Source organism: Leucoraja erinacea, chromosome 38 (genome assembly GCF_028641065.1).
Source record: "Leucoraja erinacea ecotype New England chromosome 38, Leri_hhj_1, whole genome shotgun sequence".
Lineage (NCBI taxonomy): Eukaryota > Metazoa > Chordata > Chondrichthyes > Rajiformes > Rajidae > Leucoraja > Leucoraja erinaceus.
Window position 1 is genome coordinate 10,961,587 of NC_073414.1, and position 23,745 is coordinate 10,985,331.

Here is a 23,745-nt window from a genome sequence, read left to right on the forward strand (position 1 = left end):
CCACAGCAGGTTGGTTTTTATGGGTTGCAATTTTTTTAATATTACCTTATTTCTAGGACCGAGAAATCTATAGATGGCCCATCAAAGAATCCCTGAAAGCTACGATTGCTTGGGAGTGGACACTTGAAAAGGCAGGCGAGGGAGTGGAAAAAAGTGACAAAGGAGAGAAGAAAACTCGCAAGATTTCACAGTCCGCACAGGTAAGTGGCGATTATAGTCATTTGTTGCTGACATTTTTATAGTTAAAAATATTTGAATTACTATTGGAACCATGGCTCACACAACCTATAATTTACAACACGTATAAAGCTATTTAATTTCTCATAATCTGGTGTTTATGCTTCAGAGGGTTTTTATCCTACGTTTGAATAAAATTGTTAACATTTTCAACAAGGATATCATTCATAGAATTATTCAGCATAGAAACAGATCCTTTGGCCCAATTTGTCCATGCCGACTAAGTTGCCTACCTAAGCTTGTGCATTTGCATGTGTTTAGCCTATATCCTTCTGAACCTTTCCTAACCATGCACCTCTTTAAATGTTTTTAAACATTATAATTGTACTTTAGTGCTTCCTTTCACAGCTTGATTAATATCCCACCATCCTCTGTTTGAAAGAGTTCTTCCTCGGGACCTCTTTAAATCTTTCCCCTCTCATCTATGCCCTTTAGCTTTGGACCTCCCCACTCTGGGGAAAAAAGACTGTGACCATCCATCTTATCTATGCTACTGAGGCTCATATATACCATACTTTGGCCGCTTCATTGCTGCCCTACATGCCAAGAAGCATAATAGGCAGTAAGTAAGTAAATAAAGGTCCTCCACTCCTGTCTGTTCCGGGCTAGCTTCTGGACACTACCCCAGGTCAGATCCATTGTTTTCATTTCCTCCTCTACAGTTCGACGCCAGGTGGTTTTGGGTCTCCCTCTTTTCCTTTCCCCTTCCGGTGTCCAGTGCAGGGCAATTCTTGGGATGCTGTCTGGTACATTCATCCTAGCATCAGTCAATAGCCCTGGAAGTCCATCACGCCCAGTAGTGTTGATTCCTTCAGTTGCTGTTTCCGTAACATATTTGTTTTACGAGACAGGGTTGTTAGCCCGTGCTTAACCTCCAACCTGGAGGACCAGTGGATCGCTCTTTGTCTCGCCTCTACCCTTCGACCTGTCCAGCATGGTAGACTCTAACAGGAGACGAACCTCCCACTGGCATAGCTCTAGGGGTCACTGAGACACACAAGCTCCCCGATCACGACAAGGTTGCAATCCAACGGGGAGACTTTGGCCATGCTTGGCACATAATCACTGTTGCACGACCTCCACCCATGCTGAGCCCCCGACCTGCCCCAAGCTCATTTCACCTCTCCCCCATGCCCCACCCCCCCTCTCCACACCTGGTCCTTGCTTTGCTCCCACACCGCACCTCACCAACGCTCTGCCCCGTCCCCTCGCCAACGTTTGGTCCCGGCCCTTGCCTTGTGCCTGGACCCTCGTATGACTCTTGGGCGCATGGATGTCCAGAGTACAAGTCCTCAGCTCCATAAAGAGTTGATGGAGTGGCAAAGAATGCATACCACTTGCCTGGTTTCAAAAATGTGGGTGTAGAATATAAAAGTCAGGCAGCCATGTTACAGTTGTATAAAATGTGAGTTAGGCTACATTTGTGTGTATTGTGTGCAGTTCTGATCATCACATAACATGAAGGAAGGGGTGTGAAGAGGGTGCAGAGGAAGTTCACCTAATTGTTTCCTGCATTAGAGAATGTTAGATAATAGACAATAGGTGCAGGAGCAGGCCATTCGACCCTTTGAGCCAGCACCGCCATTCAATGTGATCATGGCTGATCATCCACAATCAGTACCCCGTTCCTGCCTTCTCCCCATATCCCCTGACTCTGCTATTTTTAAGAGCCCTATCTAGCTCTCTCTTGAAAGTATCAAATAAGATACCAAAGTTTAAGAATGATTTAAGTAGTTGTGTGAAGAAGCAGGGAATGGAAGGATATAGTCCATATGCAAGCAGATGGGGTTAGTTTGAATTGGGTTCATGGTTGGCGTAAATGTCTTGAATTGAATTTTCTTATGCTATATTGTTCTATGTTCAAGCTATGCATCAAACTCCTGTTCAACAAAACAGCAGTGAAACTTTATGCTTCGATTGTATGGGAAATGTACAGTAGGTACGTCATCAGCACTGAACAAACACCGTCAATATTACCTGAACAAAATTCGTCAACTCCATTGGCGAATATGTGATATAGAATATCATCATCATCGGCGGTCACTCGAAACGAGTATGGCTGTCCTCTCCTCTCCATAGGGTCGTCTACTTGTGGGTCTGCAGAGGCCGATCCACGATCCACACACCTTGGTGCAATGTGTGCAGTGGAGACTGGCGGTGGTTGGTAGTCGTCGAGCCCTCTTCTCTCTCTCCTTGCTGTCGCTTTGTCTCTGCCACACGGCGTAGTTCAATTTTGTGACGTGCAGCTCCTTCCTGGAGCGCCTGTCCAGTGCAATGTGGGATCCCGTTGGAGGTGACAGAAATTTCGGAGGATTACAGTGCCCTCCATTATGTTTGGGACAAAGACCCATCATTTATTTATTTGCCTCTGTACTCCACAATTTGAGATTTGTAATAGAAAAAAAAAAATCACATGTGGTTAAAGTGCACATTGTCAGATTTTAATAAAGGCAATTTTTATACATTTTGGTTTCACCTTGTAGAAATTACAGCAGTTTTTAGACATAGTCCCCCGATTTCAGGGCACCGTAATGTTTGGGACACAACAATGTCATATAAATGAAAGTAGTCATGTTTAATATATTGTTGCAAATCCTTTGCATGCAATGACTGCTTGAAGTCTGTGATTCATGGACATCACCAGTTGCTGGGTGTCTTCTCTGGTGATGCTCTGCCAGGCCTACAGTGCAGCCATCTTTAGATTATGCTTGTTTTGGGGGCTAGTCCCCTTCAGTTTTCTCTTCAGCAATAAAATTGGGTTCAGATCGGGTGATTGATTTGTTCACTTAAGAATTGACTATATTTTAGCTTTGAAAAACTCCTTTGTTGCTTTAGCAGTATGTTTGGGATCATTGTCTTGCTGTAGAATGAACCGCCGGCCAATGAGTTTAAAGACATTTGTTTGAACTTGAGCAGATAGGATGTGTCTATACACTTCAGAATTCATTATGCTACAACCATCAGCAGTCGTATCATCAATGAAGATAAGTGAGCCAGTACCTTCAGCAGCCATACTTGCCCAGCTTTGGTCCTCGTTGATAAACAGCAATAAAAGTTTCCAAAGGTGATGGAAAGACTGGAGGAAAGACGAGGTGCTGAGAGTTCTCTTATACCTACATTAAGGAGGCAATTAAACATACCTGAGATATTACCAATGCTGGTGAAGCCATGCGTCCCAAACATTATGGTGCCCTGAAATGGGGGGACTATGTATAAACACAGCTGTAATTTCTACATGGTGAAACCAAAATGTATAAAAATGACCTTTATTAAAATCTGACAATGTGCACTTTAACCACATGTGATTTCTTCTATTACAAATCTCAAATTGTGAAGTACAGAGGCAAATAAATAAATGATGGGCCTTTGTCCCAAAACATTATGGAGGTCACTGTATGTATTGTATGCGACGGCTGACAGAGTGGTAGGTAAAAACAAGGGGGACTCTGTCTCAGTTGCGATTAGGGGGAGGGGGAGCAAGGGCGGAGCTGCATGGTACCGAGGTGACATGAGTGTGGGCCTCATTTATGATGGGAGAGGGGAACCCCCGTTCCCTAAACAATGATTGCATCTCGGATGTTCTCATATGGAACACCTCATCTTCGGTGCAGATGTGGCGTAGACTGAGGAATTGGGAGTAGGGGATAGTGTCTTTGCAGGATGCAGAGTGGGAAGAAGTGTAGTCGAGTTAGTTGTGGGAGTCAGTGGGTTTGTAATAGACGTCAGTCTGTAGTCTATTTGTTGTGATGGAGATGGGAGATCAAGAAAGGGGAGGGAGATGTCAGAGATGGTCCAAGTAAATTTGAGTGCAGGATTGGTGGTGAAGTTGATGAAGTCCATGAGTTCCACATGGGTGCAGGAGGTAGCACCGATGGAGTCATCAATGTAACTGTCAAGTCAAGAGAGTTTATTGTCATGTGTCCCAGATAGGGCAATGAAATTCTTGCTTGCTGTAACACAACAGAATATTGTAGGCATAAAAACAGATCAGATCAGTGTCCATATACCATAGAATATATATACACACATTAATAAACAGATAAAAGTGCACTAGGCTGTTATAGTTCAGAGTTTGTTTGAATTTGTGTTTAATAGTCTGATGGGTGTGAGAAAGAGGCTGTTCCTGAACCTGGATGTTGCAGAGTTCAGGCTCCTGAAATAGAGTTTGGTATAGGGGCAGTGTACGCCTGGAACAGGGATTGTTCAATGTGCCTGATAAAGAGGCAGGCAATGTTGGGGCCCATGCGGGTGCCCATAGTTATGCCTTGGACTTGGAGGAAGAGGCAGATGTCAAAGGAGGTTGGTGAGAATCTTTAATTTAATATTTTTCCATAGGATTGTTATTTCACAATGCTGTCAGTAGTTTTTTTAGATTACGTTTTTACCCTTTATTAATTTATTTTGCAGGTTGTCTATGATCCTAGTCATGGTTACAATCCGCAGGCACCCGAACTGTTGAACATGACTTTGTCTCGTGAGTTGCAGGTACGGAGCCATAGCTTGTTTCTGCTTTTTAATTTCTCTCTCTTTTGCAACATGTAACTGGTTCACTTTTTATCTGCTCAGAAGCTGTCATTTTTACTGGTTCCAGACGCCTTGTTAAAAATTGCATTTAATTGTATTAACTGCAGTCTGGAAATAATGGTGTCAATTCATGGTCCCCCACCCCCCACCCTCCAATTGCACTGAAACCTGGCTGACCTGACCTGTTTCGCCCTTCTTCCCCCTCCACATATCTGTTTCCAATGGTTACACAATTCACAACCTGAGGTTAACAATTCAAACTCTTTATCCTCTCGAGCTCACACCTCCCTTTTCATCCATATGCTCAACTGTTACAAGTGATGCTCTGTCCTGTTGCTTCTCCATCCCAGCTTTCTTTCTTGTCCCTCTATAATCAGTCTTGAGAAGGGTTCTGATCTGAAACATCACCTATCCATGTTCTCCAGGAGTACTGCTGACCTGCTGAGTTACTTAAGCATTTTGTATCTATTTTTGTCCCAATTCAGGAGCTGTGGCTACCTCTACCATATCACTTGCCTCCCAGGTTTTGAAGAATTTGCTCTAAGTTGTTTAAAGTTTGTTTCACAATGTGTGGCAGAGTCAAGAGACTTGCTGTCGCTTGGCTGACGAGGCTGAGCTAAGTTATCCACGTACAAATTAGTATAAAATGGTGCTCAGATATGTTTGAAGTTGTCATATTGTTGAAGTTTAATAATGATGATTATTCACAGTGATATATAATGTAAAACTATGCATTGTTTTAAGGAGCTCTCTGACATCTCGTGGTTCAGGTTTCAGTGTATACATTCTTTACTCTTTTCCTTTTCAAAGTCTTTCTCAGAGACTGCTTAAATATTTGCAGATGTTGTCAAAATCAAAAATCCTATAGACCTATAGCAAGATAGACCACTCCTGCTAAATGCAATGGGCTGACTTGTAGTACACAACGGAGCAGAACGTGGGTCTTTTTTTCATCCATTTCAGTAACCCAACCAGACTTTTGGTATCCCTCTTGCAGTGTAATCAACGTTGTGGGGGGACAGATTGTGTTAATAAACTATAATTCTGAAAATGAGGAGAAGATTTTTACCAAATAGCTTTTATTTTTACGAGGATATTTCCGTAACCAGCTTCCGTCTCCACACTAGTACCTTTGCTCCGCTGTGGGATCTTTGGTGCGGAGACGGAAGCCGGTTACGGAAATGGGGCCGAAAATTACCCATGAATCTGTCCATGATCGTACTACATCTTTTTCGTCGAGTGGTCTATAGCATCTTTGGTCAAAATGGCAAAATGGCTCACATCCACTCTTTAACACGTTAGTCTTTAACACGTTAGTCAAAATGCACTCTTGTATTTTGTAGTCAATGGCAGAGCAACTTGCTGAAAACTACCACAACACATGGGGTCGGAAGAAGAAGCTGGAACTACAAGCCAAAGGTTAGATTATATGATCAAAATGCTTTAAAAAAAAATAATGTACAGGTATGAACCATTTATCTGTCAGGGGTTACGGAGAAAAGACAAGAGAATAGTGTTAGGAGGCAGATATAGATCAGCCAAGATTAAATGGCGGAGTAGTCTTGATGGGCTGAATGGCTTAATTCTGCTTCTATCACATCACATTTTCAGTCACAGTAAATTAAGCACAAGTTTTGTTTAATTGTTTGTGTAAAGCTAATTGGTTACACTACGCAATATCAATATGGAGACTTTACAGATGCACCAATTATGATTCACATTTCAGGCCTTAGAAATTCTTTGGGTCAACTTCAAACCAATGTTGCTATACAGTTCAAAATTGGCTTGAACATAGAACAGTACAGCACAGGAACAGGCCCTTCGGCCCACAATGTTTGTGCTGAACATGATGCCAATACCAACCATTATCCTCATGCACACAATTCATATTATCCATTCTCTGCATATCCATGTGTTTTTCCAAAGTCTCTTAAATACCACTGTCATATCTGTCCACCAGCATCCCCGGTAATGTGTTCCAGGCCACCACTACCCTCTGCAATAATAAAACTTGCCCCACACATCTCCTTAAAGCTTTGCCCTTTCACTTAAAAGCTACACCCTCCAGTATTTGATTTTTCCATCCTGGGAAATGGGTTCTGACTATCTACCCTATTATGCCTCCCATAATTTTATCTACTTCTAGCAGGTCTCCCCACAACTTCAGGCATCCCAGAGTAAATAATCCAAGACGGTCCAACCTGTGGGTAATACATCCTTAAGGTTTAAGGGTCGTTAGATGACTGTGACTGTTAAAATTAGGATGACCATAAATAGTAAGATGCATTTCCCCAGAGCAAATATGCTAAAACTCTGGGCTGCAGATTTAAGGTAATGAGTATGGGGTGTAGAGGTGATTTGTGGAAGAATTGTGTTCATCCAGGGGTGATTGGAATTTCAGACACATTACTCTTGTGGATAGTGAATGTGTGTGCACTGCAGGGTCAGTGCTGGATCCACTGTTATTTGTTATGTACATTAATGACTTGGCTGACAATGTGGTGACCATTATTAGCAACCTTGCAAATGACACTACAATTGATTGCATAGTGCACAGTAAAAGGCCTGTCCCACTTGGCCGTCATTTACATGACAGGCCGGTAGTGACTGACGCGCGATGATCGCGTCATCATGCGTCCGCACAGCCGTCTGGAGCGCGTGACGTCATTTGAAGATAGACACAAAATGCAGGAGTAACTCAGCGGGACCGGCAGCATCTCTGGGAGTGAAGGAATGGATGATGTTTCGGGTCGAGACTCTTCTTCAGTAGGAGTGGGGGCGGAACCGGATCCGCAATGGCCGTGAGCCCCAGGCCGAGCTCGGTGATCGTTTGCCTGCTTCTGCTGCTGCTTTGGCCGTCAGTTACGCGACAAGTCGGTGGCGCGCGAAGATTTTGTGCAGGACGAAGTCCACACTCCTCCACGCCACTCCACACTCCTCCACACCTCTCCATGCGCCTGTCCCACGCTACCCACATGCTAGCAGGTCGCGTAAATGGCGCGTGAATGATGGCCAAGTGGGACAGGCCTTTAATGAAGGATAACTAAGTTCACCACACGATCTATATCAATTGGGAAGGTGGGTCAAGCAATGGGAAAAATAAATTTAACTCTGATAACTGTGATTTTGGTATTTCAAATGAGGGCAAGATTTACACAGTAACTGTAGAGACCTGGAGAGTGCGGTAGAACAAAGATATCGAGGCGTTCAGATGCATAGTTCCCTGAAAGTGGCCAGTCAGGTGAGGAGTGAGATGAAGAAGGTCTTTGGCACTTTTTGGCAGACCTTTGTTTGGCATGCTTGCCTTCTTTGGGATGGCAATGTCCAAACGTTGAGACATCATGAAACAGCTGTTGGTGAGACCGCACTGGCAGTACTGTGTGCCGTTCTGGTTGTTCAGCTACAGGAAGGATAGCATTAAGTTGGAAAGGGTGTAGAACAAATCCACCAGGATGTTACCAGTACTTGTAGACTTGAGTTATCGATTAATTCTGGATAGGCTGGGAGTGTCGAAAACTGTCCTTGTTGAAGTGTACAAAAACATGAAAGGCATGGATAAGATTTTTCCCTGGGTAGAAGGCATTTGTTTCAACTGAGAGATTTAAGACAAAGACCGCACAGTGGCAATGTTTTTCACAAAGAAAGTGGTCCATATCTGGAATGACCTGCCCAAGGAAGCTATAGAAACAGATACAATTAATACTTTCACAAAGCATTGCACAGATATATGGAGAGGAAGGGTTTAAGGGAATGTAACCAAATGAAGGCAAATGGGACTAGCCCAGTATGCTGTCTTGGTCAGCATGGACAAGTTGGGCCAAAGGGCCATGACTCTGTAATGTCCAGATTCTTCCAGGCTGCTACTGCTGATGTCTGCCGCACCTCACAATTTGCTGCACGCTGCTACATGTGCTAGGTTATTTAAAGTCCATACTCCAGGTGATTTTCCATCAACCCACAGAAGCATACTGCAGATGTAACCCTATGTGGGCATTAATGCTTTTACAGGGTTCCCCCTGGCAACCTCCTGCCAGGTGTACTCAGCTGTAGACACTTTCAATTTCTCTCTATTTTTATCTGCTCTTTATCCTTGAATCGCTTTAGAAAGGAACTGCAGATGCAGATATTTAGCAGACATAGACAAAAGTGCTGGAGGAACTGAGAAATTCAGGCAGCATCTCTCGAGCTAAAGGATGGGAGCCATTGACACCCATCCTTTTGCTCCAGATGCCTGATCCGCTGAGTTACTCCAGCATGTTGTGTCTATCTTCACTTTATTCTCATTTTCGGACACATACAATTTCATTTATTTATAGATATTGTTTATGACACTTTATAAATATTCTTGTTTTGTTTTTTGTATGCTGTTTCACACTTGCTTTTTATTCTTTAATTCTGTTCGAAATAAAGAATTAATAATAATAATAATAATAATTCTTTCTCATTTTGTTTCTGTTATTTCCTTTGTCTATTATTTTTCTCTTTTTCAACTGCTTTCACATTTTTCATGCTATGTCTTTACTCGTGGCACCATTCACCTTTTCTTCAGTTTCTCTTTCCACTGCATTTACACTCATTTTCATTTTAATTGTCTTTTAGATGTAACCCTCATTTTGTAACTACAGGTGCACAACCTTTTATCCGAAAGCCTTGGGACCAGACACTTTTCGTAATTCGGAATTTTTCGGCTTTCGGATTGGAAGATTTTTAGCGTAGATTTTAACGGCTGGCTCAGTGGTAGAGTGCTCGGTTCATATCCGCAAGGTCGCGAATTTGCGCCTCGATCCCGGCAGTTACTCGATCGCGAGTTTGAGTCATCAATGTAGGTTTTTCTTGCAGAATAGGAGAGAATAGGGAGGGTTAGGCTGGGATCATTCTCTGCGAGATAATCTTAGTGCGGGAGACAAGTATAGGAGAGGTGTACTGACTGTGTGGGCAGAACTTTGGAAGTGATTGCCCACCATTCTCAAAAGCCGCTGTGTCTCCCTGTCCCTCCAACTCCAGAGGAATCCGCTCCCCGATGGGCCGCTACGGTGACAAGTGGCAGTTCGCCCACAGCCCGAGCTGCGCCACCCCAAGAACAAGACGTACCTTGCACACCATCAGCTTCTGCCCCTACGGGGAGCGTGTTCCTCTGGAGTTGGAGCGGGGCTCGGCTGGAGTTGCTGATCTGGGATCTCCGTGCTTGCAGTGGGCCTGGGGGTCGGTGTCCCGATGAGGGGGCGCAGCTCGGGCTGTGGGCGAACTGCCACTTGTTGCCATAGCGGCCCATCGGGGAGCGGCTTCTGGTGGTCCTGACGTCTTTGGCCACCCTCCTGTACAGGAGCTGAGACTGGGAACTGTACCGCCCTTGTAGGTGAGCAGGAGAGTGGGGTTCTTTGCAGTTGCAGAGGGAGGGGGCAAGGGCGGTACAGTTCCCAGTCTCAGCTCCTGTCTAGGGGGGTGGCCGGAGACGTCAGGACCAACAGGAACCCACTCCCCGATGCGCCGCTACAGCGACAAGTGGCTGTTCGCCCACAGCCCGAGCTGCACCCCCTCATCCGCAACCCGGGTTCTTCTGGAGTTGGAACGGGGCTGGGCTAGAGTTGCTGCTGGCTGTGAGTCTCCGGGATCTCCGTGCTTGCAGTCGGTGTCCCGTTGGCCGGAGACGTCACAGCCCGAGCTGCGCCCCCTCATCTGCAACCCCAAGAACAAGCCGTACCTTGCACACCATCAGCTTCTGTCCCTACGGGAAGCGTGTTCCTCTGGAGTTGGAACGGGGCTGGGCTGCTGCTGGCTGTGGGTCTCTAGGATCTCCGTGCTTGCAGTGGGCCTGGGGGTCGGTGTCCCGTTGGTCCTGACGTCTCCGGTGACTGGCATTGTATGCTGGCATCACTGACGTGAAGACAGTGCAAAGCCCCCGCGCCGTTGCAATGGGCGGGGAACTGGAGAGGGGAGGGAAGGGGTCACACACATGGCCGGGAAGCAGATGGGTGTAGGTGGGGTGAAACTGAAGGGAGCGACAATCTGCTGCTGCCTGCCAGCTGAGTTAAAACGTTCCCACGCAAGACTCACGATACACTGTGTATCGTGAGTCTACCGTGGGAACTTTTTAACTCGGCAGGCAGCAGCAGATTGTCAATTATTAACCCTCCTGCGCAATATACCCTCACCTCTTTTATGAATGGGGATTTAGTTCCTCTTTCTTCGAGGACCGACCGGAGGTTCCGCTGTCACCTCTGCGGGCCGCCCTCGGTAACCGTCTTCAAGGATCTTTCTTCAAGGACCGAAAAAATGTCCGCTATTCGGAGCTTTTCGCTATTTGGATCTTCGGATAAAAGGTTGTGCACCTGTATTCCCTAACTCCTCCATGATGCTTCTCACTGAACAAAAATATTGACTCCAGATTTTTATTTTCCAGCTCAAGTTTTGCTCAGTATACGATTTCAAAAGGGATGATGCCACAAGGCTTAATTCTATGTGATTGCAGTCCATCTTTGATTGCTTCAGCATAGACACAAGCCCTTCGACACAACTCATCCATACTGAGCAAATGCCTATACTAGAGTTGACGAATAGAAGGGAAATTTGATAACAGTTACTATATATTCACTATATTCTTATGAAATCAAAAATGATCTTTATCTTTTCCTCCTTTCTCACAGCCATAGCCCGACTACTTATCATTCCTATAATTCTTTTATTCTGCAATATTTTGTAGCCTGCTTTTCAAATTCATGTCTTGACTCGTGTTTATGTTGTTATTTTGTATCCCATTTCTTCTGCTTACAATGTATACCTTTATTTGTTTTTCATTAGGTGGAGGAAGTCATCCACTTTTGGTGCCATATGATACATTGACAGCGAAAGAAAAAGCTCGGGACAGGGAGAAAGCTCATGAACTACTCAGATTCTTGCAGATGCATGGATATGCTGTAACAAGGTAAATGTATCTGTAATCCGTATAAGCATTAATTACTTGCCGCATTCCTATGTAAGAGATTTAATAAAATGTACATTAATTATCACGGGACTGATTGGCGACCCTACATACAATTGAGCTCCCATAATATTTTTAAATTTCAAAGTCCAATGTACATACACATATTTATCTCTACTAATAGCACTGGTTTTCTTTCTCTCGTCACCTTGCGGTATTGCTTGTTTTTGTAAGACCTATGTGATTTTAATGTAACATTAAAATACTGTGGCAGTATGGTTACTATATCAAGTGAATTTTATGTATTTTCCAATGCATGGACAAAATATGGACATCTGGAAAAACAAAACCCATTTGTTACCCAGGAATGTGCTGTAGTCAGCATGGTTTTGTGCCTGGGAAAACATGATTATGATTTGTTTTCCTTTGATGAGTTGAAGGTGTGATGGTACGGCAGTGTGGGGTTAGAGTTATTTTCCAACTGGAGGCTTGTGACAATGAGTGAGCCTCAGGGTTCGGTGCTGGTTCTACTATTGTTGATTATTTATATTCATGATTTGGATCGGAATGTAACTGGATTATACTAAAATTGGTGGTATGGTGGACAGCAAAGGAGATTATCTATGATTCCAAAAAGATCTTGATCAACTGGACCAATAATCCAATAAATGGCAGATGGAGCTTAATTAAGTGTTGCATCTTTTCAAGCCAAGCAAGGACAGGACTTGCACAGTAAACAGTAGAGCCCTGAGGAGTATTGTAGAACTAAGAGACCTAGGGGTGTAGATGTATCGTTCCATGAAAGTGGCGACAAAGGTTCTGAAGAAGGTATTTGGCATTCTTGATTTCAGCGGTCAGGGGAGTGAGTACAGCAGTTGAGCGAGCGGGTCATGTTGCAACTATATAAGATGGTGGTAAGACCATGTTTGGAGTAGTGTGTACAGTTTTGGTCATTTTGCTATAGGAAGGAAGTCAATAAACTGGAAAAGGTACAATATAGTTTTGTAAGTATGTTAATCATCTTGAGGGTTTGTGTTATAAGGAGAGGCTAGATAGTCAAGAGTTTTTTTCCCCAGGGCATGATGTCTAAAACTAGAGGATGTAGGTTTAAGGTGAGATGGGATAGATTTAAAAAGGACCCAAGAGGCAATGTTTTCACATGGTAAAGGGCCCTGGAGAGAGTAGAAGAGCAGTATTGGCACATAATTCCCTGTAAGTGGCAACATGAGTAGACTGGCGAGTGAAGAAGATATTTCCAAGCCTGCCTTCATTGGTCAGTGTATTGAGTACTGGACATGATGTCATACTACAGTTGTACTGAACACTGGTGAGACCACATTTGGAATATTGCATGCAGTTTTAGTCGTTCTGCAGTTGGAATGATGTCATGAAGCTGGAAAGACTGAAAGAAAAGATTCACCAGGACGTTACAAGGATGCAGCACTTGAGTTACTAAGAGAGGCTGGATAGGCTATCATTTTTTCCCTTGGAATTTAGGAGATAGAGGGGTAACCTTGTACAGGTATACAAAATCATGAGAGGTGTAGATGAAGAGTCAAGAGTGTTCTATTGTTATATGTCCCAAAACGGAACAATGAAAATCTTACCTGCAGCAGCACATCAGATATGTATACAACAAAATTAACAACAAAAAAAGTTCAATATATATAATAATAGTGCAAAGATACAAACAATGTCCTTAAGTCTATGTAGTTTGGAGCTTATTTGGAGGTTGTAGTATATATCAGCCTGTTAGTTGTAGGGAAGTAGCTGCTTCTGGACAGTTTTCAGGCCTCTATCTTCTTCAATGACATGAGTGAAGTGAGAGTGTGGGCAGGGTGATGTGGGTCTCTGACAATGCTGGCTGCCTTTTTGTGACAGCAACTCATGTAGATCCCTTCGATGGTGGGGAGGTCAGTACCCTCGATGGACTGGGCAGCATTAACCACTTTATGCAGTCTTTGTTCCTAGGCATTCAAGTTGCCAAACCAGGCCATGATGCAACCAGTCAATATGAGTAAGGGGATAGTGAAGGACTGAAATGCAAGGAATATAATTGATAAAGCTGATGAACTTTGTCTAGGTCAGTGCTTCAAATTATAATGTCGTGGCCATTACGGAAACTTGGTTGTGAGCGGGATATGACTAGTAGCTAAACATGTCTGGGTTTTGATGTTTCGGACGAGACAGAGCAGGGGGTAAAAGAGGTGGAGGAGTTGCTTTATTAACCAGAGAGAATGCCGCAGCGGTACTCGGAGAGGACACACTAGCGGGATCATCTTCTGAGATATTATGGGTTGAGCCCAAAAATAAGAAAGGATGAATTACTCTAATGGGGTTATATTAAAGGCACCCAATAGCCAGCAGGAGATGGAGGATCAGATATGTAAACAGATTACAGAAGGATGCAAGAACCATAGGGTTGTGATAGTGGGTGATGTTCACTTCCCAATATTGACTGGGACTTACAACTGGAGATTTGGATGGGGCAGAATTTGTTAGCTATATCCAAGATGGGATGCTTAAACAGTATATGGATAGTCCGACTCGAGGAGGGAACATACTGGACCTTGTGTTGAGAAACAAGCCTGGCCGGGTGACCTGTGTCGAAGTGTTTTAGAGATAGTGGTCACAACTGTTTTGAATAGTAATAGGTCTGAGACCAGTATGTGCCGCAGGGATTCTTGTTGTATCCCCTGTTGTTTGTTATATATATATTCACAATTTGGATAAGAATGTAGATGGCTTGATTAGTAAGTTTGTGGATGATAACAGAATTGGTGGACAATGAAGAAGCTTTGATAAGGTTACAATGGAATCCAGAACAACTGGCAAAGTGTATAAAGGACGTCAGATAGAATTTCTCAAACAAATGTAATGAAGCATTTGGTAAGTTAAACCAGGCCAAGAGATTCACAGTGAATGACAGGACCTTGGGAAGTGTTGTAAAACTACAAGAGACAAAAGTATAATATTCCCTGAAAGTGGCAACACAGGTAGACAAGGTAGTGATGACGGCATAAATTCACACAATACTCCCAGCTTGGAGTTTTGTGTGAACTTCTGGTTGCCTTACTAGAGGAAGGATGTGATTAAGCTGAGATGAGGTGGATGGTTACAGCTTGGTCCAGGGTAGGGGAATCTCAAACTAGATGGCATATGTTCAGGTTGAGAAGAGAAAAATTTAAAGAGGAACTGGGTGGCATGTTTATCCGACACAGAGAGTGGTGGGTATATGGAACATGGTGACTGGAATGTAGTAGACCTGGAATAAATTACAGTGATGAAAATACATTTGGATGGGTTTATGGATAGCAAAATTTTAGGATGTGAACTAAGTTCATACATATTGGACTCGTCAGTTGATCATCATGGACAAATAAGTAGGAAAGAACTGCAGATGCTGGTTTAAATCAAAGGTAAATACAAAATGCTGGAGTAATTCGGAAGGACTGGCAGCATCTCTGGAGAGAAGGAATGGGTGGCGTTTCGGGTCGAGACCCCTCTTCAGACTGATGGTGGATCACCCATTCCTTCTAGACAAATAAGTGCCTGTTTCTGTGTTGTATAACATTATGACAGGAGGGACTGTGAAAAGTAGGAATACAAGGATTCCCTCTGCATAACATTTTAGAGAAGGAGTATAATTAAATGATTCAATGCTTAAGCATTTCTATTAAAGAAAAGGCACAACAACATTTTAATCATCATGTAGCTTTTGCCTTCTTCACCTCCAAGAGATCCAAAATAGTATATGTTGCATGTATGCGCATTGTAGCATGAGACATGCAAACTGCTATATTGAGTATGAACACTTACACAACACAAATGCAGTGTAAGCAGGTTATCACATCAGTTGGCTTGCCATACTGATTTGATGTCACTACTGCTATTTTGCTGCTCATTTCTCCAGTTATTGTCCATACAAAGCTGAAGAAAACAGCGCACATTTGTTGCTACTTGAAATTAATCAAACACTTCAAAGTTAATTGGTGGTTAATTTCTTCTGATTTAGTTTAGTTTTGTGATACAGCGTGGAAACAGGCCCTTCGGCCCGCCGAGTCCGCATCTACCAGCGATCCCCGCACATTAACACTATCCTACATCACAAGGGATAATTTACATTTATACCAAGCCAATTAAGCTACAAACCTGTATGTCCTTGCAGTGTGGGAGGAAACCAAAGATCTCAGAGAAAACCCACGCAGCTTGCGTGACGTAGGTCACGGGGAGAACGTACAAACATTGTACAGACAAGCACCCGCAGTCAGGATCGAACCCAGGTCTCTGGCGCTGTCAGGCAGTAGCTCTACCTGCTGCGCCACCGTGCCTCCCACTGTTGTATGTTATTTGTTGAAATATTTAAATTGAAGTCTACACTGAATGGTATGCAAAATGCTAAATGGTATTTTGCTGAGTTGCAACCTTGGAGTAGAACAAGGAGTGCTTTCTCAGCTGGACATACAAGGGACTGCAGATGCGGGAATCTTGATTGAAATAATGAACCACTGGAGGAATTGTAGGTCAGGCAGCACCTGTAGAGGGAAATGGACAGACGATATTTTGAGCCGTGACCATCTTCATACTGATGGAATAGAGAGGAGGTAGCAGGTAGAAAGAGGTGAAGGTGTGATACTCTTAGCCCTCTGTTAACATGGCTCACTAACACTAATCCTACATCAACCTCACATTCTCATCAACTCTCCCCAGATTCCACCACTCACCTACAAACAAGGAGCATTTACACCAGCTGTAGGAGCCATTAAGCTTGTCAGTATATTATAGCCATGTCTATTTAACATTTTTAATATTTTAATTTGTATCTGTATGTATGGTTCTAGGTGGGATTTAATATGTAGAGGGGTGTGCCAATATCTGAAGAGGCTAGCGCAGGCTCGTTAATTTAGTTTCAGTTTACCTTGTGGGATTGTATGAATAACAGTTTTTGCCAATGACCGAGCCATCAGCTGAGCCGAGAGCTATGAGTCATGGACATGATTACGGGCTTGGAGGAAGTTTATGATATAATTGGAACAGCTATGAAGGACGGAAAGTGACTATATAATTGTTTTGTAATACTTCAATAAAAACTAATTAATCTTATTTCAATGACTGGAAGACTTATTCTTATTATCTCTGGAGCTCGGTGAGTGCGTGAACTATATCTCCACTACATAGTTTCAATATAATTATGAAGAGGGTCAGAACCGGACCTCGGGTTGAGATTTTTGATTGGAGAAAGGCTAACTTTGAGGAGATGCGAAAGGATTTAAAAGGAGTGAATTGGGACATTTTGTTTGATGGGAAGGATGTGGAGGAGAAATGGAGGACATTTAAAGATGAATTTTTAAGAGTACAGAATCTTTATGTCCCTGTTCGGTTGAAAGGAAATAGTAAAAATTGGAAAGAGCCATGGTTTTCAAGGGAAATTGGACGGTTCGGAAAAAGAGAGAGATCTACAATAATTATAGGCAGCATGGAGTAAATAAGATTAGATTCAATTTATTTGTCATTTGGACCTCTTGAGGTCCAAACGAAATGACGTAATGAACCACTGGAGGAATGAGGTGCTTGAGGAGTATAAAGAATGTAAAAAGAATCTTAAGAAAGAAATTAGAAAAGCTAAAAGAAGATATGAGGTTGCTTTGGCAAGTAAGCTGAAAGTAAATCCAAAGGGTTTCTACAGCTATATTAATAGCAAAAGGATAACGAGGGATAAAATTGGTCCATTAGAGAGTCAGAGTGGCCAGCTATCTGCAGAGTCAAAAGAGTTGGGGGAGATATTGAACAATTTCTTTTCTTCGGTATTCACCAAGGAGAAGGATATTGAATTATGTGAGGTAAGGGAAACAAGTAGAGTAGCTATGGAAACTATGAAATTCAAAGAAGAGGAAGTACTGACACTTTTGAAAATTATAAAAGTGGATAAGTCTCCATGTACTGACTGGATATTCCCTAGGACATTGAGGGAAGTTAGAGTAGAAATAGCAGGGGTTATGACAGAAATATTTCAATTGTCATTAGAAACGGGAATAGTGCCGGAGGATTGGCTTTCTGCGCATGTTGTTCCATTGTTTAAAAAGGGTTCTCAGAGTAAACCTAGCAATTATAGACCTGTTAGTTTGACGTCAGAGGTGGGCAAATTAATGGAAAGGATACTTAGAGATAATATATATAAGCATCTGGATAAACAGGGTCTGATTAGGAACAGTCAGCATGGATTTGTGCCTGGAAGGTCATGTTTGACTAATCTTCTTGAATTTTTTGAAGAGGTTACTAGGGAAATTGATGAGGGTAAAGCAGTGGATGTTGTCTATAGGGGCTTCAGTAAGGTCTTTGACAAGGTTCCCCATGGAAGTTTGGTTAAGAAGGTTCAATTGTTGGGTATTTAAGGTAGAGTAGCAAGATGGATTCAACAGTGGCTGAATGGGAGATGCCAGAGAGTAATGGTGGATGGTTGTTTGTCAGGTTGGAGGCCAGTGACTACTGGGGTGCCACAGGGATCTGTGTTGGGTCCACTATTGTTTGTCATGTACATCAATGATCTAGACGATGGTGTGGTAAATTGGATTAGTAAGTATGCAGATGATACTAAGATAGGTGGTGTTGTGGATAATGAAGTCGATTTTCACAGTCTACAGAGAGATTTAGGCCATTTGGAAGAGTGGGCTGAAAGATGGCAGATGGAGTTTAATGCTGATAAGTGTGATGTGCTACATCTTGGCAGGACAAATCAAAATAGGACATAAATGGTAGTGAGTTGAGGAATGCAGTTGAACAGAGGGATCTAGGAATAACTGTGCACAGTTCCCTGAAGGTGGAATCTCATGTAGATAGGGTAGTAAAGAAAGCTTTTGGTGTGCTGGCCTATATAAATCAGAGCGTTGAGTATAGAAGTTGGGATGTAATGTTAAAATTGTACAAGGCATTGGTGAGGCCAATTCTGGAGTATGGTGTACAATTTTGGTCGCCTAATTATAGGAAGGATGTCAACAAAATGGAGAGAGTACAGAGGAGATTTACTAGAATGTTGCCTGGGTTTCAGCAACTAAGTTACAGAGATAGGTTGAACAAGTTAGGTCTTTATTCTTTGGAGTGCAGAAGGTTAAGGGGGGACTTGATAGAGGTCTTTAAAATGATGGGAGGGATAGACAGAGTTGACGTGGATAAGCTTTTCCCATTGAGAGTAGGGAAGATTCAAACAAGAGGACATGACTTGAGAATTAAGGGACAGATGTTTAGGGGTAACATGAGGGGGAACTTCTTTACTCAGAGAGTGGTAGCTGTGTGGAATGAGCTTCCAGTGGAGGTGGTAGAGGCAGGTTTGATTTTATCATTTAAAAATAAATTGGATAGGTATATGGACGGGAAAGGAATGGGGGGTTATGGTCTGAGTGCTGGTAGATGGGACTAGGGGAGAATAAGTGTTCGGCACGAACTAGAAGGGCCGAGTTGGCCTGTTTCCGTGCTGTAATTGTTATATGGTTATATGGTTACATCCTACGAGAAGTTATAGCTATCAAAGTTGGACATTGGGAATGTTACTAAAACTGCCATTATACCAGCCAATTAAATTACCAACCCGCAAGCCTTTGGGATGCTGGAGTGCCTGGGAGAAACCCACACAGTCACAGGGAGAACAGGCAAACACCTCCCATCCAGAACCCTAGTTTAGGTTTGAACCTGACATCAAAGCAATACTTGGCTGTTTGTTAAGTAAGCTACTGCCACTGAACTTCGGGTAGGATCAACATTGATTATTTCACCTCATGGAGTCCGGTGACAGGATGGGAAGATAAACACCAGTATCAGCCACTTGGCGTGTCCCAAACGTATAGCAAGTATGGAGAAATCTAAGACTTAACTTCCCTGGATGACAGAGGTCGCCCCTTGAAAAGCTCCGATTTGCTTGATTTGGCAATAAATGAAGGAAAAATTGGAATAGGAGGTAAAGCATGCCAGAAATAGGAAAAGAGATAGAAAGAGTTTATTTTGATTTTTTTCAGTAAGTTAGCAGAGCGATGGTCCTGTGGAATACATAATTAGGGAAAAAAGGAGAATGCTGATGATTTGAACTATTACTTCATTGTAGAGGATATGAGTAACATCCCTGAAACTGCTATAAATTTAGGGATTGGAAGCAAGAGGAAATTAGAAACATTATAACCAATAGGGCTTGGTGCTGACATCTCAGAGTCATGTAGTCATAGAATCATACTGCACAGAAACAGGCCCTTCAGCCCAAATCATCCATGCCACCGAAGATGCCCCATCTAGGCGAGTCCCATTTACCCATTTGGTCCACAACCCTCTTAACCCTTCCTATTCAGTGCCTTTTAAATATTATTACACCTGCTTCAACTTACCTTGTTTGGCAAGAAGTGGATAATGAGATAGATGATGGTACACAAAAATGCTGTAGAAACTCAGCGGGTGCAGCAGCATCTATGGAGCGAAGGAAATAGGCGACGTTTCGGGCCGAAACCCTTCTTCAGACTGATGGGGGGTGGGGGGGAGAAGGAAGGAAAAAGGGAGGAGGAGGAGCCCGAGGGCGGGGGGATGGGAGGAGACAGCTCGAGGGTTAAGGAAGGGGAGGAGACAGCAAGGGCTAGCAAAACTGGGAGAATTCAACATTCATGCCATCCGGACGCAAGCAACCCAGGCGGAATATGAGGTGCTGTTCCTCCAATTTCCGGTGTTGCTCACTCTGGCAATGGTGGAGACCCAGGACAGAGAGGTCGGATTGGGAATGGGAATGGGAGGGGGAGTTGAAGTGCTGAGCCACCGGGAGTTCAGGTAGGTTATTGCGGACTGAGCGGAGGTGTTCGGCGAAACGATCGCCCAACCTCCGCTTAGTCTCCCCGATGTAATTCAGCTGACATCTAGAGCAGCGGATGCAGTAGATGAGGTTGGAGGAGATACAGGTGAACCTTTGTCGCACCTGGAACGACTGCTTGGGTCCTTGAATGGAGTCGAGGGGGGAGGTGAAGGGACAGGTGTTGCATTTCTTGCGGTTGCAACGGAAAGTGCCCGGGGAGGGAGAGGTACAGGAGGGAAGGGATGAATTGGCAAGGGAGTTGCGGAGGGAGCGGTCTTTGCGGAAGGCAGACATGGGGGGAGATGGGAAGATGTGGCGAGTGGTGGGGTCACGTTGCAGGTGGCGGAAATGGCGGAGGATTATTTGTTGTATTTGCCGGCTGGTGGGGTGAAAGGTGAGGACTAGGGGGACTCTGCCCTTGTTGCGAGTGCGGGGATGGGGAGAGAGAGCAGTGTTGCGGGGTATGGTGGCGGAGGGGAATCCCCGTTCCCTGAAGAACGAGGACATTTCCGATGCCTATAGATGATGTGTTGGTTTTACATTTCCCCAATTCCCTAGATTCGGGGGAGGTTAGATTGTAATTATAGCAAATGTGACTACATTTCCAAAATGGAGGAAAACGGAGAGCAGGAGCCAGTAGGATGAACGTTTATCATGAGGAAAGTATGCACAATGCCAACCAACTGATGCACAATGCCAACCAACTGATATAATTAGACATTATGTGTGGAGGAACTTTCCGCAAACTATGCTGTCATACTTTGTGGGTCTCAACCACATGTTTAACTCAGTTATTGTCATTAGATCAACTTCAACTCCGCTCACCATCAAAGGGTGACCATAGTTGAAGTTAAAGAAATCTCAAAACATGGTCTCATTTTGGAGGGAAAGATAATCATTACACTGAAACACGTTTATTACATTAACAGTTCATATTTATAATGTTTATAACGTAGCAATTTTTTTCATCTTTTATAGAGGTATGAAAGATATGGAATTGGACACATCTTCAATCGAGAAGAGATTTGCCTATGGTTTCCTGAAGAAATTGTTGCAGTGGTTGGACATAGCTCAAGAGTTTGTTTTACACATAGGTAAGTAGTGAAACTACTACATATATTTATATACTAGAAAATAAATGTTCATTTGGAAAGCGTAACTCTAAATGTATGATGTTCATTTTTCGTCCCACATATAATAGAGACCATGGACTTAGAGATTCTTCAACATCCAGAGAAGAGTTAATCCCTTGAAATATTTTTTTTTAAAACTTGTGCACAGAGAGAAAATGCGTTTTGTGCATGTTTTAACACACATATGCCTGTTTCCAAGGGTAGTCTTACCCATTGCAAAATTGAATCTGGCATTTCCAGGTTGAAAAACTTCATGCCTGTCATTTTTCTGTCATCATTACCTGCATGGTTACATCAGCAATATATACCATGATTACTTACATTGTCCCATCAGAATTTAATCTAAAAATCACATTCCAACGAGGAGAAACCTTGCATAAAATCAGCATCTACATATACATTAATGCCACAATCATTTATATGGCCTACAGTCGTCACCTGATAACTATGGCAACATTTCTATATCATCATTGTAATGCTGCGATTATTGTATCTGCAGTATATTCGTGAATGAGTAACGGTGCAAACTACCCTCATGCTTACTTAAAAGCATATTTCAATGTTAGCAGTTATTGTTTGATGCTCCTGACATGGGTTTCAGACCTAAACTCAGCCCCGATTATTATCAAAATTGGGTGGTATCTAATTTCTTGGAAATTTAAGAAGCTGGAGCTGCATGAAGATTAACTAATTGATTCTATCAGGAGCAATTCTATCTATTGCATAAAATATTATTTTGCTTGTGTAAATGGCAATGAGTCATGGTACCATATGATTGTGGGATCACTTCTTAAACATATTGTTTAATATGTTATTGATTTGGTTAGGTGTCAGGAACAAGCTTAAATGTAAGAAATTTAAATTCATGAATCAGAAATGCAGCTTTACCTGGATTTTCAGGATTATGGATTAAGACATGTAGCTATTAAATAATAGATTCAATTAATTGGTAGAAGGATGCAAGAACAGTACAGGTAAATATACAGAGATACTTTCTTGTGTAAAGCAACATAATTACCTCTGCATGAAAGTTTGATAATTATTACTATGTGATTTGATTTAATCCCTATTGTTGAATGGAGAATGAGAAAAGGTTTTTGTAAATCAGCATTTTAATATAATTTGGATAATATTGCTATTTGAGCCTTGCATTTTAGTTTTGTCAGAAAAGGTTGTCCCGCCAATGTAAACTTTCCTTCTTTAATAATATAGAGGCTGTTGTTAGCAGTGGAAGAGTTGAGAAATCCCCTCATGAACAGGAGATCAAGTTCTTTGTAAAGGTATGTGTTTGAGCTTCACTAATCAAAGTAAATTGCAACAGAGGTGGCAATGCACATAGATGGAAAGTTATGAACAATTGTACTATTAATTACATTGCTTGAATTAAAATAGGAATCGTATTTATTCATAGTTACAACTTTTATTTGCAGTGTTAGTTTGATGATGAATTCATGAAAGCTTGAATATATTGTCATTAAGTAATTTAAAAATTGTAATGAAACCTGTCTCCTAGATTATTTGGTATCTCAGGTTTCGCTGTCACAGTATTATCAAGTTGTGACTGCTCATTAATAGATATATTTATAGAATCTGATCATTAATAGATATATTTATAGAATTTGTATGTGCTGCCAGTTTGTGTTTTATTTATTTTTTCTCATAATAGAGCCACTGAGCTACAGTTAAAAGTCATCATATTCATCCCAGCAGTGTAATATTAATAGGAAATTTAATTGGATTGTGCAAATATAATTGCAATGCTAATATTGAATGAAGAAGGCAGAACTCTGCCAGTAAAGTTTTATGTGACTCTTCAGAACTTAGAAGTAGTGTTAATAAGTATTATTTAGAAACACAAGGAACTGCATATACTGGAATCTTGAATAAAATGCAAATTGCTGGAGTAATTCAGTGGGTCAGGCAGGATCTCTGGAGGACATGGATAGGTGATGTTTTGTATCAGGCCCCTTCCTCAGCTTGATTGTAATAGAGTGGAAGAAAACTGGAAAAGAGGTGGGAACGGGATAAAGCCTGGGAAGTGATCGGTGGATACAGGTAAGGGGGTGGGGGGTGGATTAATGGGCAGAATGGGTCTGCAACAGGATGGAGTGGTA

At 42.6% G+C, this 23,745-nt stretch overlaps 1 protein-coding gene across 5 annotated transcripts in view; it reads left to right on the plus strand.

The window, feature by feature from the left end:
- Window positions 1-23,745, plus strand: part of LOC129714278 (ryanodine receptor 1-like) — a 525,269-nt gene that overhangs the window by 307,810 nt on the left and 193,714 nt on the right. For all 5 annotated transcript variants that reach the window (XM_055663830.1, XM_055663832.1, XM_055663834.1 and 2 more), the window contains exons 54-59: window positions 57-200; window positions 4,645-4,722; window positions 6,105-6,180; window positions 11,560-11,683; window positions 21,477-21,592; window positions 22,844-22,911. In XM_055663830.1, the coding sequence (XP_055519805.1) occupies window positions 57-200; window positions 4,645-4,722; window positions 6,105-6,180; window positions 11,560-11,683; window positions 21,477-21,592; window positions 22,844-22,911 (606 nt within the window). The remainder of the gene's footprint in view (window positions 1-56; window positions 201-4,644; window positions 4,723-6,104; window positions 6,181-11,559; window positions 11,684-21,476; window positions 21,593-22,843; window positions 22,912-23,745) is intronic.